This window comes from Furipterus horrens, unplaced genomic scaffold (assembly GCF_987537825.1).
Source record: "Furipterus horrens unplaced genomic scaffold, mFurHor1.1.pri manual_scaffold_10, whole genome shotgun sequence".
NCBI lineage: Eukaryota > Metazoa > Chordata > Mammalia > Chiroptera > Furipteridae > Furipterus > Furipterus horrens.
The window spans coordinates 101132907-101148090 of NW_028327180.1; the positions used below are offsets into that span (position 1 = coordinate 101132907).

The 15184-nt window shown below is 61.9% G+C and overlaps 1 protein-coding gene across 1 annotated transcript in view; it reads right to left on the reverse strand.

Annotated features, from left to right (window-relative positions):
- The window catches only part of SDK1 (sidekick cell adhesion molecule 1), a 458950-nt gene that overhangs the window by 87704 nt on the left and 356062 nt on the right, over positions 1–15184 (reverse strand). The window contains exons 14-16 of the mRNA XM_090288675.1: positions 8714–8850; positions 3396–3543; positions 2378–2518 (exon numbers count right to left, since the gene is read on the reverse strand). Coding sequence (XP_090144801.1) covers positions 2378–2518; positions 3396–3543; positions 8714–8850 — 426 coding nt within the window. The remainder of the gene's footprint in view (positions 1–2377; positions 2519–3395; positions 3544–8713; positions 8851–15184) is intronic.

Consider the following 15184-nt stretch of genomic DNA (forward strand, 5'->3'; position numbering starts at 1 on the left):
AGGCTGATGCAGGAATGCAGTGAAGCTCTGGGGCAAAGGGTCCCCTAAATGTCTCCTTTGTGAGAGGAGCTCTTGTAGGAGGCGTGCTGAGAGCGAACTGGGGTCCGAGGGATGAAGATCTCCTCCAGCTGCTCTCCACGTTTGTGCGGACAAACCACATGCTGCGCTGTTCCTTCCGCAGCAGCAGGTCGGTGCGCTCTGACCGGCGGCCCCGGGAGCTTCTGCTGCGGTCACAGAGCATCTGGCAAGGTCACGATTAATAACAGAGGGGCAGGGCATCGTCCTCTGACTGCCGGGCTGCGTTGCCAGGGAGACCGCCTCAGACAGAACAAGATGATTTTTTATACGGAAATAACAGGAGAGTGTTTACAAAGGACATAACCCCGCTGCTCCTCCGAAAGAAACGCCTTGCCCATTGTCATAAATATTTGATCGCCACGCATGCATCCCGCCTGCGTCTCCTGGCCGAGCCCCGCCGCGGCTTATTTCCTCCGCTCGCCTGGGCCGTGCGGCAGACCTGACACGGAGACGCGCGCCTGGAGACACGCCGGCGAGCAGAGCTGACGTGCAAGCCGGAGGATTATTCAGGAACGTTACCAAGCAGATTCATCTTGGCACGGGTCTTTAATTTCTGAAAACTTTGATGTTCACAGGCCCCGGGCAGTGCACCTCCTTCCCGGGCTTTCTTGATTTCAGCCCGGCAGACACAGATGCCCTCTGCGCCCGCGCGCGGCTCCACAGACACAATCGTGGAACAGCCTTTAACGGCTGTCACCCCAGAACACACAGCAGCGTGCGCTCCACAGAGGGGCCGCACAGCATCAGGGCGGCTTGGTTATGAAATGCACCCCCGCGCCGGGTTCTGTGCGCTGGCCTTCAAGGTCCTTACTCAACAGCTGGGCCTCGGAAACTTTCCCCCCGCGGGCTGAAAACAAGACGGGGCGGCCGGATGGCAAGCATGGGGGCTGCGCTGAGGGGCCAGGCCAACTGTTTTCATCAGTGGCTGAGCACAGAACAAGTGACAGCTGGGACAGGGAGCGCGGGCGTGACCAGCAGAGGACCTCCGCCTCCGCAGGGGAGCGCTGGACAGGAACCGGCCTGGCCCCCGGCCTGCAGGGGGCAGGCTGCAGTCGCCTACGGTCCTTCGAAACGGGGAAGCACAGCGGGGGACACAGCGAGGACCCCAGGGGCCCTGGGGTGGGCAGGCCTCGTGCACCACCAGGGACAGCTGCCTGTGAGCCACTTCAGGCAGATGATGACCTGGCTCGTGCTGAGAGGGCGATGCAAATGCTTGAGGCGGCGCCTGAGGACAGCAGTGAATCCGTGGTGACCGGCGAGCATCCCCGGCACACAGATATACATGTGACATGTCGAAGGCCCCGTCACGTAAGTATGCCCCGGGGACGAGTTGTCCCCCACATACAAAGATCATGGAGGTGGGGAAGCAACCCGCTCATGATTTCTCGCCTTCTCTCACTTAAAACCTCTGCTAACCCAATCTCTTCCAACGGCGGTTCAGCAGGGCCGGCCCGGCGTTTGGAGGACGGTCACCTGCGCTCTTGTGCCATCGGCTGGGAAGGGCATCATGGCCTGTTAGGCTAACAATGTGCCCACAGCGGGGCCATCACCTAGGAGAGACGCAGTAATGATGCCTTGACACTGCCTTTCCTTTCTCCTTGTGTCAAAAAACCACTGCCGTGGTCCCATCGATGCATTTTTAACGGGGCAGTGGGTCCGGCAAAGGGGGTTTCTTCCCTCAGACCCAGCCACGCCGGGCCCAGGCCTCTCCACGCTCTGCAGGCCCCGCTGCCCCGCGAGGAGTGGGGAGCCAGACGCCCTGGCGAACAGAATGATGTGCAGGTGTGAGTTTCAAAGTCTCCAGATTCATTCCCGACGCCGCAAAACTGTGAGATTGCAGGTAAAAAGCCAGGTTTTTAAATTCCTTTGAAACACGAGAAAACCTGGCAACCCTGAACAACATGCTTGCACGGGAGCAGCTGGCTAATAACTCAGTCAGCCGCAGTTATTATGTGTTAGGAATTGTGATAGTTGGTGCGTGTCCCTGGTAAAAACTGAGATTGAAAGGGTTTACAATGAAGAGTGCTCCTCGCCCCCAACCCATAATATTCCCTTCCAAGCTTCTGCTAAAACGCAGCCGGCGGTTCCGGCGTTCTGTGAGCACGCGTGCTCCGGTGGGACACGAGGCGCCGTCCCCGCCAGGCTGCCCGCGCCCCGTGCTCGCCAGGCGGGCGCACTCCCCTCTGCTCCCTGGAGTCTCCCGGCCGGCCTGACCCCGGCGGACCCCTGGGCCCCGCCACACATGCGAGCCTGCAGCCTCAGCGAGGCCGACTGGAAATGGCCGCCGCGGGCGACTTGCCTGAGGATGTACCCACGCAGCACCCCGTTGTGCTCCGTCTCGGGGGGCGGCTGCCACTGCACCATGATGGACTGGTTGGTCCGCCCGCTGGCCACGATATTTTTCGGGGGAGCACTGGGTGGTTCTTCAGGCAACATCAACCTAAAAATAAAAGGCAGGGAGGAAGGAGAGTCAGCACCGGACAGAGAGGACGCTCCTCTGCGCTCCCTTGTCAGACACTGAGCCCAACGCTCCACTGAAACCCCGTGAAGAAGCGAGCGAAACACACAGCCGGTCGGGCAGGAGGGACGGCGTGGAACAGCCACGGCGAATCCACGGAACAGAAGCCCGCTAAGCAGGCAGCAGGCGGGCGCAGGGGCGGCGGCCCTCTGCGGTCGCTCCAGCCGACGCTCCAGCCGTTTAGCAGCATCCCGCGCCTGAGCAAGGGGCTCGCGGGCCCAGGCCCGGACGTCCCCCCAGATGGCTGTCCTCGGCTCTTCCCAAGCCCTCATAGCACACTCCCACGTCCTGAAAAGGGCGCTCGGCATCCCCCGTTCCACTGCTGTCCGACTCATGCTGCTGAGGGCTCAGGCAGGCGGCGGCGCGTGGGCATCGGAGAGAGCGTTCCCTGCCCCTGCGCCCGAGGGCCGCGAGTGCAAGTCGGCCAGGGGGCGTGATATCGCCCTGGCAACCCTGCAGCCGACCGGCTACCTGTGACCTCTCCTGGGAAGTCACCTGTGGGGCCGCAGCGCCCGCTCCCATCGGCTGGTGGTCGGGCTGGTGAAGGCCCTGGAGACGCGTAACTGCGCGCTGACGCTGTGCTTCGGGGAACGAGGGGTCCGAGGCGCTTGGCTCAGAGCACCCAAGGGCCCCACCCGTCCAGCGGCGCACTCTGCCCTTGTGCACGTCCCTGCCGTCCCTGCCGCAGCGGCTGAGGGCTGCGGGTGGTTACGCGGCCCGTTTCTCCCCGCCCTCGGGCTCCCGTCTGCTTTCAGGCCACGCTGCTGCCCGTCGCGCGTGGAGGGTGCGCCCCACACACCTGCTGGTCTCTGCGCTGTACTGGCCCTTGCCCACTTGGTTCACGGCGCACACCCTGAACTGATAGGTGCGAGCTGGAGTCAGGCCGCGCACGGTGACATCTGTCATCTCAGGGCTGACGTCTGACAGATGTACTTTCCACGGCGAGTCTGAAACAATGAACAAAACAAACCCAAACCCATGTGAGCACACGCCTGAAGAACAACACGGGAACATGCCCCGAGTCCCCATGAATCACTTCACAGGCTCAGCACGGCTGCTCTGGGACGTGCAGCACTGACCCCGTTCAACAGGCATGGAGGCCGAGGCTCAGGGCCCCACGGGCCCCCACGCCCACCGGGACGCCTGCAGGTGAGGGCAAGGGTGTGAGTTGGTGGAGCCCTGGCCGCCGCCAGGAGGTCCTACCTGTAGATCCCTTCGTTCCTCCTCCTCCTCTCCCACGAGAAGATAAAAGCCCTGGCAGGATGGGAGAGGAAACGGGAAACGGACCCACGTGGCCCCGATCCCGCTCACGGGCGCTCTGATTTGCACACGCGCAGCGGTTTGGGAGCGGTTTGTGTGTTCGCCAGCTTCAGAATTGCAAGCTTGCTGAGAACTGTTAAAATTTAATGGCAAGTGTGTTCCCGAGGATCAATAAACAAAATTCCCTTCAAAGACTCTTCTCCCAGTCCTCACGAAAGAGAAGTGCCCACGCTCGTCTCAGGGCTGTGGCTGGGGAGAGTCTTTTGACAAAGAAAACCCTTCCATGAAAGCTTGAAGGGCTCTTCCCTCCCCTTTGGGGCGCCCCCTTCTCCTCTGATCCAGGGGACGCAGGGAGGCTAGTCTTCCGTGGCGGTCAGGCTAGCGAGCCGCCTCTGCACACGCGGGTGTCAGGTCTCCCCTCGGTTCCGGGCGCCCGCAGCCCGTCAGGAGATGACCGCTCCTCCTGTCCGTCTGCTGGCCTAGCAGCTGGGAGCGTTTCCAGTAAAGCAGAGCGTGCTGTGTTCTCCGTCACAGGCGCCTGGGGAGGGAAACTCCTTGTTCGAAGCTTTGCTCCGCTGCCAGCGGCACCACTGCTGTTCCGAGCCCCTGACGTCTGCGCGGCAGCACGCAGCCTGGCGTGCGTTCATGGCTGGGACCTCGGGGCTCCTCTTGGTGAGGGACCCAGGCATGGGGAGTGAAAAGGACTTCCCCCAGGCCTGGCAGCTGTCGCTGTGGGCCACGTCACGCAGGAAGAGCACCCTGTGTGCAGCAGGGAGGACCCAGCGACACCCAGGAAGCAGTGATGCTCAACACACACAGCTGAAGACGACACACAAAACCGAAAGCTGAGCATGAACCGACTCCAGCCTTTGGGCAATAAAGGCAACGCAGGGACCCACTGGATGACGGCAGGCGGACGCCTTCAGCCACGCCGGGACTGGGGGCTTTCCACGGGACGCAGACTCCCGCTGACCAAGACACGCGGGAGACCGACCAGCCGCGAAGACAATTAGAACATTTAAGTACGGACCGAGTGTCACAGGGCAGCAGGGTTACCATTAACCCTGGTAGGTGTCAAGTCTATTTTTTGAGATCTTAACCGAATCACTTGAAGATGAAACGACACCCCCTGGGGCTTCCCTGAAACGACGCCGCAGGAAGCAGCAGCAAACTGGTGAAACAAGCATGGCGGGACGGCGCGGATGCTCTGACCCCAGGCGTGCACTCAGCGCTTTTCATAACGAAAGGCTGTAGGAAAGTGGCTGCTTCGTCACAACCCCCCAGCGGTGAGCACAGCGGCCTCAGAGCGCCCCCCCGGTCGATGAGAAATGTGACTTCCTGACGCTTCACCTCGTTTTTAATTTCTTAATTTGTACTGAGGACGGGAACGAACGTGCTCTGTCTCCCAGGTGACGGAGGGAGCCAGGCGGAGGCGCTGTGGGGCAAAGTCAGCACGAAGAATAAAGTCTCCGCCGCCTTGTCGGGCAGACAGCGCCGAGCCTGTCCGCTTTCCAGAGCGAGTGCCAGCACGAGGGGGCGAGGGCGTGCAGGCTGCCGGACGGGGGGCCGGGCGCGGCATCCATCTGTCCCGGAAGGCGCTGGGGCCAGGACGGCTTTGGGCTGGAGTGTGGATGGCCCTGGCGACGGGGGAGGGACCGCTGGGCTGCGGGGCTCAGAGGCCCTCTTCGCAGGGGAGGAGGGATGGTCCCGCCCCCCCCCCCCCCCCCAAGATGCTGGGAAGGGGCTCAGAGAGACCCTGGGCCTCAGAGAGCGTTCTCCGGAACTGAGTCTCAGACCAGCCGGCGGCAGAAGCAGCCCTGCTTCAGAACGCTGCCGGCACCAGGAGGTGCCACACCAAGGGAAGACACTGCACAGGACACTGCCACCTGAACCTCAGGCCTCACCCCAAACTCGGCCTGCTCCCACCAGGATGACCTGCCCGGCCTGCGGGCGCCCTGTGCCCAGGCCCCGCGTCCCCGCTCCTTTGGGCCCCTTCCTTCCAGGGCCATGAACTCGCCGATTCAGAAAAAGCAACTTCCTGCACCCCGGCCCCCACCGCCCCTGAACCTCCCAGCGGGTCAGCCTGCTCGGTGGCTGTGCGCCCCTGTTGTTTGAGGCTTTGGTCCGGCGCCCTTGGCCCCTCTGTGTGCACGCGTGTGTACAGAGACTGCGACTTGTAAAGATGACGTACAGACCTTCTAAAGTGAAAAGATACATAAAATTGGACGACAGAATGAAGATCAAAAATGAACCAACCCACGTCACGAAGGAGAAGAGGCTGGAGGCGACTGAGGCACTTCAGCGAAGCACTCGGCTGCGCCCGGGCTTTCCCGGTGGCCCGGGCAGTGAGGCGGCGCACGGCGGTGTTATTCCCAAAGGAAGCTGCTGTCCCCGGAGCGGGGCCGCCGCCTGGGTGCCACCTCAGGGCGTGCGTCCCTGTGCCAGGGAGGCAGTGAGTGCAGGCGAGGTTGATGTGTTCTGATGTGACAGAGATGAAGTACGGTGTTACCTGAACATATGGAAGACAGTGTCTCTAAGTGAAGGGAAATGTATTGATTTCAAGCTTGAGGCTGGGAACCTGGTGCCCTGGCGGGGACCGAGTCCCGCGGGCATCAATCAGCGCGGACGCGCGTGCCGGGGCAGGGCCTCGGAAGTCCCCGCTGGAGCCGAGACCTGCGGCGTCTTCACAAGGGGGAGCTTCCTGCTCAGCTGCGGGCACTGCCAGGCGGAGTGTTTACTTATTGTAGGAACAGCTGCCTTGGAAGTAAGAGACGTCCTCACGCGTATTTAAAAGCCCTAAGAACCGGGAGTGAGAGGACGTCCTTTGTGATGAAACATGGCTTCTCCGACATCACCTTCGTTTGCAGGAAGTTCATGACCAGGCGGGCTGGCCCCCGGAGGCGGACGCCCGGCTGGAAGGCGGCACGGGGCTCCCTGGAGCGCGGGTTGTTGGCGTCTGGCGTGAGGGGCGAGCTGCGCGGTGGGTGCCCCCTCGCCAGGACTCGCTCGGATCTCTGCGCTTCACCGCATGCAAGTCCTGCCGGAGCGCACAGCACCCTCAACACCACGCGCGGCAGTGGGGGCCCAGGAGACGTTCTGCGGGGCCCAGGGAAGGAGCGGCAGGAGACGCCACCATAGTGGTGGCTTTGAACGGTTCCGACCAGCCCCGGGCGACGGAGGGGACAGAAGGGGAACAACCAGTCGGTTGTTTGGGGAAGAGAGCATGGTCTACCCTGAAAGCTACGAGGACCGACTGAGCCATCACGGGAGCAGTAAGAAACCACGGGAAGTGGGGGGACGGGAAACAAGCACCTGAACAGCCACCCCTGCCTGCGCCCGAACGGCCAACACCTGGTCAGAAGGTGACGGGGCAAGAAATCCAAGTCACGGTGGCAAGGAGACAGAACTCTCAGGGCAACTTCAACACTGAAGTGCGGGACCCCTGGATATAAACTGGCAAACTTCGCTGAGCAATAGAAAAAACAGCTGAAGAAATGGAGAAGCATTTTATTTTCTGGATGAAGAGACAGAATTACCAAGTAGTCAGCTCTCATCAAAATTATCATAGGCTTAACATGATTAAAAAGTCAATGAGACTATTTCTGAAACTTGACAAAATAATTCCAATTCTTTTCTGAAAGAATAAACAGGCGATAAGAACTAACAAGTCCTGAGAGATGAGGGGACTAGCTTTTATCAGGTATTAAAACACAGTTTGGAACTAAAACAATTAAAATGCTCTAACACTGGTGGCAAAACAGATGACGAATCGATGGATCCAAATAAACCCCAAAAAGACTTTCGTAGGAGCAGGTCCTTGTGATATGTGAAGAAGGAAACACTCGTGAACAAACAGATTATTCGATAAACTACGGTGGGGAAGGAGAGGGCATCTGGAGAAAAGAAAACGTCCCGTAGCAGAATACTACGCTTCAGACGCCTGAAAGAGTTAAATGTGCTCAGAGGTAAAGCTTTAAAAGCAGAAAGCAAGCTTATAGGAATATGTATTTTATGCTCGATCATGTTGAAATATCCAAACACGAAAGCAATAAAAGAAACTGTGAAGGAAAATATCAACAGATTGAAGAACATAAAAACCAAGCACTTGGGTCGGCCAAAAAAGTAATACACGGAAATTAAGGGCAAAAAGAAAGTTGAAAACATACTTGTCACAAATGACAGAAGAGCCCTGAGGCGCCAACAGGAAAACAGGGGAAGGGAACCGGTGGGTCAGTGCAGAGGGAGCCGGGCCGTCTGGGGAGCGCTCAGCAGTGCCAGGGATCAGAGACGTGGGGCGGGAAGCAGCTCACGCCCTGAGCGGAGACCTCGGCCACGGCCACGCAGCTGCCGAGTGCAAGCACGGGGGGATCTCTGCCTGCGACCCCCTGGGAGGAGACCCGAGGAGGGCAGGCGGGCACCCAGGAGCCCTTCACGCGGCCACTGGGGCTGGAGGGAAGCCAAGAAGGGCGGTGTGGCCGTTGCCGAGAGGCCCAGGGTGGCAGGAGAGGAAGGCCCCGGAGCGCTGGGCGCACACTGCGCCCACGGACAGACACGCGCAGACGCAATCACGCTCGCTGCTGTGGTTGACGCTCAGATCGGCCCGAGCGGAGGCATGAGGAGCCCGTTTCAGGGCCCATCCTGGGGGCTGTGCTGAGCCCAGCCCCACATCCAGGCTCTCACGAGAGGCCCTGGACCGTTCCTCTCACCCCCGTTGGCTCCCACTCGCCCTCCATCCTTGCGCAAAGCACCCCCGCGTTTTACTGGCTGTGCCGGGTCTGGGCCAGAAGCAAAGGCTGAGGCCTTTGACGCGCAGAGAGGAAGTGATGGCGGTCCCCGGGAGCCCTGCCCGCTACTCACTGTTCTCAGACAGCTCCACAGTGTAGCGCAGGACCGGGCTGTTGCCGTCGAAGGGGCGGACCCAGGACAGCTGCACGGCGCGGCTGTGAGGGCCGCTCAGGCCGGCCAGGAGGTTCTGCGGGGCGTGCGGCAGCTCGCTGGACACCAGGGAACACAAAGCAAGAGAGACTCACATCAGTGGGCAGCGAGCCTGTGCCCACGCCATGCAGTCCCACCGTGAGAACGCGGAACACAGAACACGCCCCACCGCCGCTGCCTCTCCCGGGCGGTCCTGTTCTCCCCCAGGACTTGCCTAGGTCCCCACGGCAGGAGCAGAAATGCTAGGGACTCAGTACCTTACATCGTGGTGGCAGCCGGGGCGGGGCACCAGTTTTTACCCCGCACGCTATTTAACCGAGAGGCTGGTCGGAGATGTGTTTTATCCCCAGAAGCACTTCGTGGACACGCAGTTGGCCAGGTAAACCGGGGGAGACCGGGCATGGGACTTAGCGTGGTTTCCGACGCCAGGCATCGGGGGTTCCCGGCTGCAATGTGCACGCAAGTTCGTCCACGGGCGGGTGCCTCGTCACCCTGTCGCCACCCCCTGCTGAACGCCGGACGTTCGGCAGACGCGGAACGGAGGTGCGGCAGAGACACTGGCAGAGCCCACGGGGGAGCAGCTGACGCAGCAGCGAGGCTGCGACGTGGGAACGGGCTGGAGGAAGAGGCAGCTGCGGCTGCCACCCTGGGAGGCGCCGGGATGGAGCTCCCAGTCCAAGAGCGCGCTGACCCTGCTGCGGCCTGTCACCTTCAGTCGTGGGCGGCCCGCGTCCCATATTCAGCCTTCACTTCTCCCGAGTCTCGTGGCCACGAGGGTGGCTTCTCCATCAACGGACAACCCCGGGCACATGGGTCAGGGAACGCGGATGCCCAGGGCGCCCGGTCTCACCCGCTAACGAGGTCTGGTCTCCCTTAGCCACCAATTACTGCCGACCCACCGGGAGCCGCAATTATACTTGACGTCTGAACGTCATTACCCTCTGAAATGGATTCAGCCGCTCGGTGCTCGTGGCTGCCCGAGGAACACACCTCTCCCCAGCTGTGCACACCGTTTGTAAACACGGACCTCTGACGCAGACAGCGACTTCCGATCTGTACCCTGAAGAGTGAACCTGGGCCTGGAGCGTTGGCTTACCTTCTCTTTGTTGTGAAGTCAGTTTTAGGTTGGAAAAGGCGCTGTTATGAAGATCAGGGTGAAGGACACGCTGGGGGACAGAGATCTGTCCTTCCCTCCCCAGGCTGTTGAGACCATGTGAAGACGGTCCCACCCAGACACACATGGAGCATAAACTTGGATAAATGGACCCAAACAGGACTGTGGCATGTACACTGAAGAGCTTGTCTCGTCCCGGGTTCCTGGACAGGAGCTTCAAGCCCTGGAATTGCCTGAGTGACAGGTTTTTGCTATTCACGGTGGCCCCTCAGGCCACCCCGAGGTGATGCTAACGAGGTCACTCGAGACCAAGCCCTGCAGAGTGCCAGACGGTGGGTGATCCCTGCTGGAGACGCTGACCAGGTGACGGAGGGGTGCGGCTCGGAGCCGGTATGACCTGGCCTGACCCTCAGACCTCTGGGGGCAGAGGGGACAGGGCTGGAGACCGAGCTCACTCCTGGGGCCAGCGACTGGATCAGCCACGCCCACTGGAGCTCCCTGTGGGCTGTGGGGAGAGGGGCAGGGGCTGCCACACTCCCGTCCGCCCGGAGCAGACAAGCGGGGAGCGGCCCGAGGCCAAGGTACAGGCTGGGACCGCGCAGGGCGCCCGAGAGGCAGACGTGACGGCTTGGGCGGTGCATGGAGCCGGATGGCAGCAGGTGGCTCCGTGGGGGCAGTCGAGAGGCGGGGGGCGGGGGGTCCGGGTGAGGTGGGCTCCCCCGGCCAGGACAGGAGGACCAGGGGCCACTGCGACTGCCCTAGGTCCGTGAGGAAGGCATGTGAGGGGCACCATGCCCCACACTTCTGGGGTGCCTCTCTCACACTGACTTTCCTGGGCGGGGCCTGGGACCCCCGGCGCGGCTGCTCGGAAAGCGTCCTCGAGACCGGACGGGAAGTCAGGTGATGATCTGTGACAGGAGGGCGGGAGGACAGGCCACCAGACAACAGCTGGCTCAGCGGCGCAGGAGCCAGGAGGCCGTGGCCGACACGCGCACTGGGGTCCCAGCAAGGACGTGGGGGCACATGGCTGGCTTGGGACAAGGCCACTCTTGTCCCTGAGGATGGGTGAGCCTAACGGGAGGCAGCCACACAGGGGTGGGTTCCCTGGGGCACCAGGTGTTCAGCCTGCGGCCCTGAGAAAGCGCGCGTCTGCGCCCGCCTGGCTCGTGGCCTTGGGTGGTTTGGGCTGGAGCCAATTCTAAATCCTAGCAGCGCGCCTGCCCCAGCGGGGAAACCTGGGCTCCTTCCGCTCGGCGAGGGCGCTCAGAAACGGCCCCTCTGACGGGCACCGACACCCTCCTCCTGGGGCTGGACGCTCTGAGGGGTGCTCGTCACGCGCGGGAGCCGCCCCGTCCGGAGGCCTGCTCATTGGCGGGGAGGGCGCCTGCGCACAGTCCCCGTGTCCACACTCAGGGCCACTTCTCCCTCGGAACGTGGGTCTGGTAAGTGTGGCTCCTGAGGCCCCTCCTCTGAGCAGCTCAAAGCCACCAACGAGAGGGTTGTGGACAGGCCACCAGGGGCCACGCGGAGCCGCAAACACGGGAACCAAGAGTCGCAGATGGGGGACAAAAAAAGGCTTTGAAAGATGGGGACAATGAGACTTAGCCACTCAAAGGCAGTGCTGCCTGGAGACGGTCGGTTTGGGAAGCAGAAAGCGCCGCCCGGGACGGCCGAGGACACCACGTCTGTGACAGACGCCCCGGGCCCTGGGCCACTGCTGCCCCATGGGTCCCGCCCAGGACAGTGGCCCGAGGCTAACGTAGCGTCACACCCACCACAGGACTCAGACCGCGCCCTAGTTCCAGCCTCTACACGCCACGGAACGCCCTCTGTAATACGTCCTGTGTTCATTTTACCTGCTTCTTGGTGCAAAGGACCTTCTAATACACGCTGGAAACACACTACTCCTTTTAAGTGATAAGTTTCGGCTCTCTGGGAAATTAGGCTTTGTGAACACTTGACTGACCCATCAATAACCGATAAATGCGGCTTTAATATATTCTGAATCCATCGCAGACACTCTTATCTAATAGAAATAGATCGCATCTTGGCGTTTCTCTGCCAACTCGGAGAGGAGATAAATGATCAGCGGAGCGACTCAGACGGTGACACGCAGACAGGGTGACAAATGACAGAGCGGAGGGAACAATGCACTGAAGCCCAGTGCTGAGTCACTTTGTAATTTAAAGAGACGCTGGTGGGGTGGGGGTGGGGGAGGGGTGTGGGCGACCCCCAGCAAGCCCGGGCCCCACAGCCACCTCTGAGCTGGGCCACAGTGCGTGGCCGTGTGGGGAGGGGACGAGGCGGCGTGGCTTTGGAAAAGGCTCAGGAGAGGGAAGCTGGTGACTGTGGCTGTGGGGACTGCTGCGGGGAGGAGGCTCGGGTGATGACCTCTCTGTGACGGGACCGCCCTCCAGAACACAAACGGCAACTCGGCGAAGCCCGTCCTCCTAGACTTCATCCCAGGATGATGGTGATGGGGCTGATGGTTCTCGAGAGACGGGCAGAACTGTCACTCCTCACGGCGGCTCTGTCACCGCGGTGTCTGTGTGAGCCCCTCTCCTGCTGCCTCCCCGGCCGCGTCCTCACACGGGCCCGGGAATAGGGTCTCCTCTGGACCCGGTTCACAGGACTGAGTCTCCGGTCTCAGATCAAAGATGCGGCCCTGGTGGGGCTTTGGATGGTGACTGCCGGTGACCCGTGAAGGGTCAGGAGCCTGGGCCCTCGGGGACCTCAGCACTGCTTTGTGGATGGGGAGCCACCCTGACGTTTCCTTCCTGAAAGGCCCCAGCTAGCTCATAGGAGACACATGACACACCGCTGGTGACCAGCCTGTCACCTTGACCTGCGTGCTGTTCATGGATGGGACGCATCGCAGGGCCCTGTGGGGTGGCAGACACCTCTCCTCCCAGGGCGGGGGCGGGGGCAGACCCTCGTGAATTAGTCCTCCGCCATGGCGCCAACCCTGCAAGCCCACTCCCACGCAGTCCGTGAAGACAGGCTTCCCCAGGATGGGCGGCATGCGTGTGCACTGGCCCCGTCCTAGCGCCGAGGGCTGTGCAGCAGACACACCTGCTGTCGAGGGCCGGGGACTCCGGTGAGAAATAAGGGGGACAGAGCAGGGGCGGGGGGAGGGGCTGGTGAGGGAGCAGGAGGGGGTTTCCGTGAGAGGGTCGGTGACTGGCGGCGCGTCCCCGAAGCCAGGCCCCGTGGCTCACAGCCACTCTTCACGGTGCAGGACGATGCGCCCAGTCCACAGAGGAGTAAACCGAGGCTGAGACGTGAGGGAAGCTGCCCACAGTCGCGCAGTCTGTCGGGGGTGGGGGGGCGCTGGCCTGGCCAGGCCATGGCAGCGCCTCCCGGCAGCACTGTGCTGGCAGTGAGGGGACCCCGGCCAGGCTCGCAGGGGAAGGGGGCGCAAAGGGCTGACACGGGAGAGCAAGCCCGTTGGCCGCTTTGAACGCTCCCGATCTCTACATTCGACGAAGCAGCTTTTAACTTGAGGGGGGCGGCAGGGAGGCCGCGCAGGCTCTTCTGAAGGACCCTGTGTGGCGCGAAGCACCTCTCAGTCACTTCTGCAGGACGAGATTTTTCTTCTCTTTTTCATCTCTTGTTGTCATCTGAGTAAATCACGGAAATGCTACTGAGCTCAATTTCAAGTCCTCTGTGAAGCACCAAGCACCCTGCAATCAGGAGTTATGAGCACTGTCATTACTGCCGTCGCCACGGACGCTGCGGAGCTGGGACCGGTGTGGGTCTGAAGACGCTCCACGCTGGCACCCAGCGCCTTCCCCACTCATTCCCGTTGGGACGAGCGGCATGTTCGTTACGCTAACGACCACCGCAAGGAGCCATTGTCTCCGGATCAGGGCTGTAGCCAGCTTCCCCCAAATCGGTTTCAGTTACGAATCTGCAAATATTTCTATATTTAGAGACGAGGTGTTTTGCCATTATGGGAAGCCTATCATTTTAGAGACACAGCAACATTTGCTGAAAAATGTATTTCACTTAGAGGAAATCAAATAAACCAACAGCAGGGAAGGCCTGCAAATCAGCAGATCGTGAAAACTGCGTGGCGCGGGAAGGACGCACCACGTGAGCAGGGCGCGATCGGCTCCTGCTGCCGGAGCCCCGATGGAACGCTAGCGTTCATTTGGCGCCAGTGATGGATGGTGCGTGGGTTCCTAAAGGTAGTTTTAAACACGTGAACAGCACAGTGGGTTACATGCAGTCACCAGCCTGGTCCCCAATACTATCAAAATCATTTATGAAACCCCCGACGTGAGCGGCAGACGGGCGGAGGAGAGACGCGGGGCTTGTTCCCGGGGAAAGCCCAGGGCGCGTGAGCAAACTCCGGAGGTTGCCCAAGGCCCGCGACACACACTCGCTCCCGCGTTCAACCGGGCGGCACGTGCTCGCTGAGCGCCCACAGTGCACCCGAGGGCCAGGCCCGCCGCGTGCATGGCCGTGCCCCCCGGGGCTTCTGGTGCGGCAGGAGGGCGCTTGCTCCCGGCGTGAGCTGTGGGAAGCACCGGGGGACCGCAGGTGTCCCACGGGTGGGTCCTAAAGAGCAGATGAGCGGGTCCTTCAGGGGCCATGGCAGAAGGCACAAGCCAAGCCGTAGAGGCTGCAGGCCACGGGGACGCCCCGTGTGGGGGGGCGCAGGGGGGCAGAGCCGGGGCCGGCGGGTCCTATGGTGAGAGTGGGAGTGGGGGGCCCTGGCACTTCCACGCTCAGCTACAAAGCTGGGGGGCCACGGGCACACACCTGCCAGCGGGCCCTCTGGGCTGTGGGCCCCTGCTGCCCCGCAGCTGACTCGGACCTTGGCTCCCAGCAAGGGAGGAACCTCCACAGAGAACAAGGGCGGCTCATCCCGCAGAGGCTGTCTGGGCGGCGGGCGGGGCCCCTCGGGGTCTGGAGGTGCCGCCCGGCCCACTCCCAGGGCTCCCTGGCTCCGGCACCGCGGGGCCAGCAGAGCTGCGGCTTGCTCCCTTGCCCACGGTGTGTCTGGGCCACCAACGCAGGAGCGTGTGTCCCGCACTGGGCAGGCCGGCCTCCCAGCCCTACTCCCCCTGGCAGGGCCCGGGACCCAAAAGCGAATGAGGCGTGGCCTTGTCTTCCAGGTGCTCCGATTCTGCTTTTAGGGAATGAAGTCTGACTACAGAGCCCTTCCCCGACCGCGGTGAGCAGTCCAGGAACAAACACCTCTCCACGTCGCCTTTCCTAACGGTCCAGCCTGTCCTGCTTGCGGGGATGCGCCCGCCCCGCCTGCTGCCCTC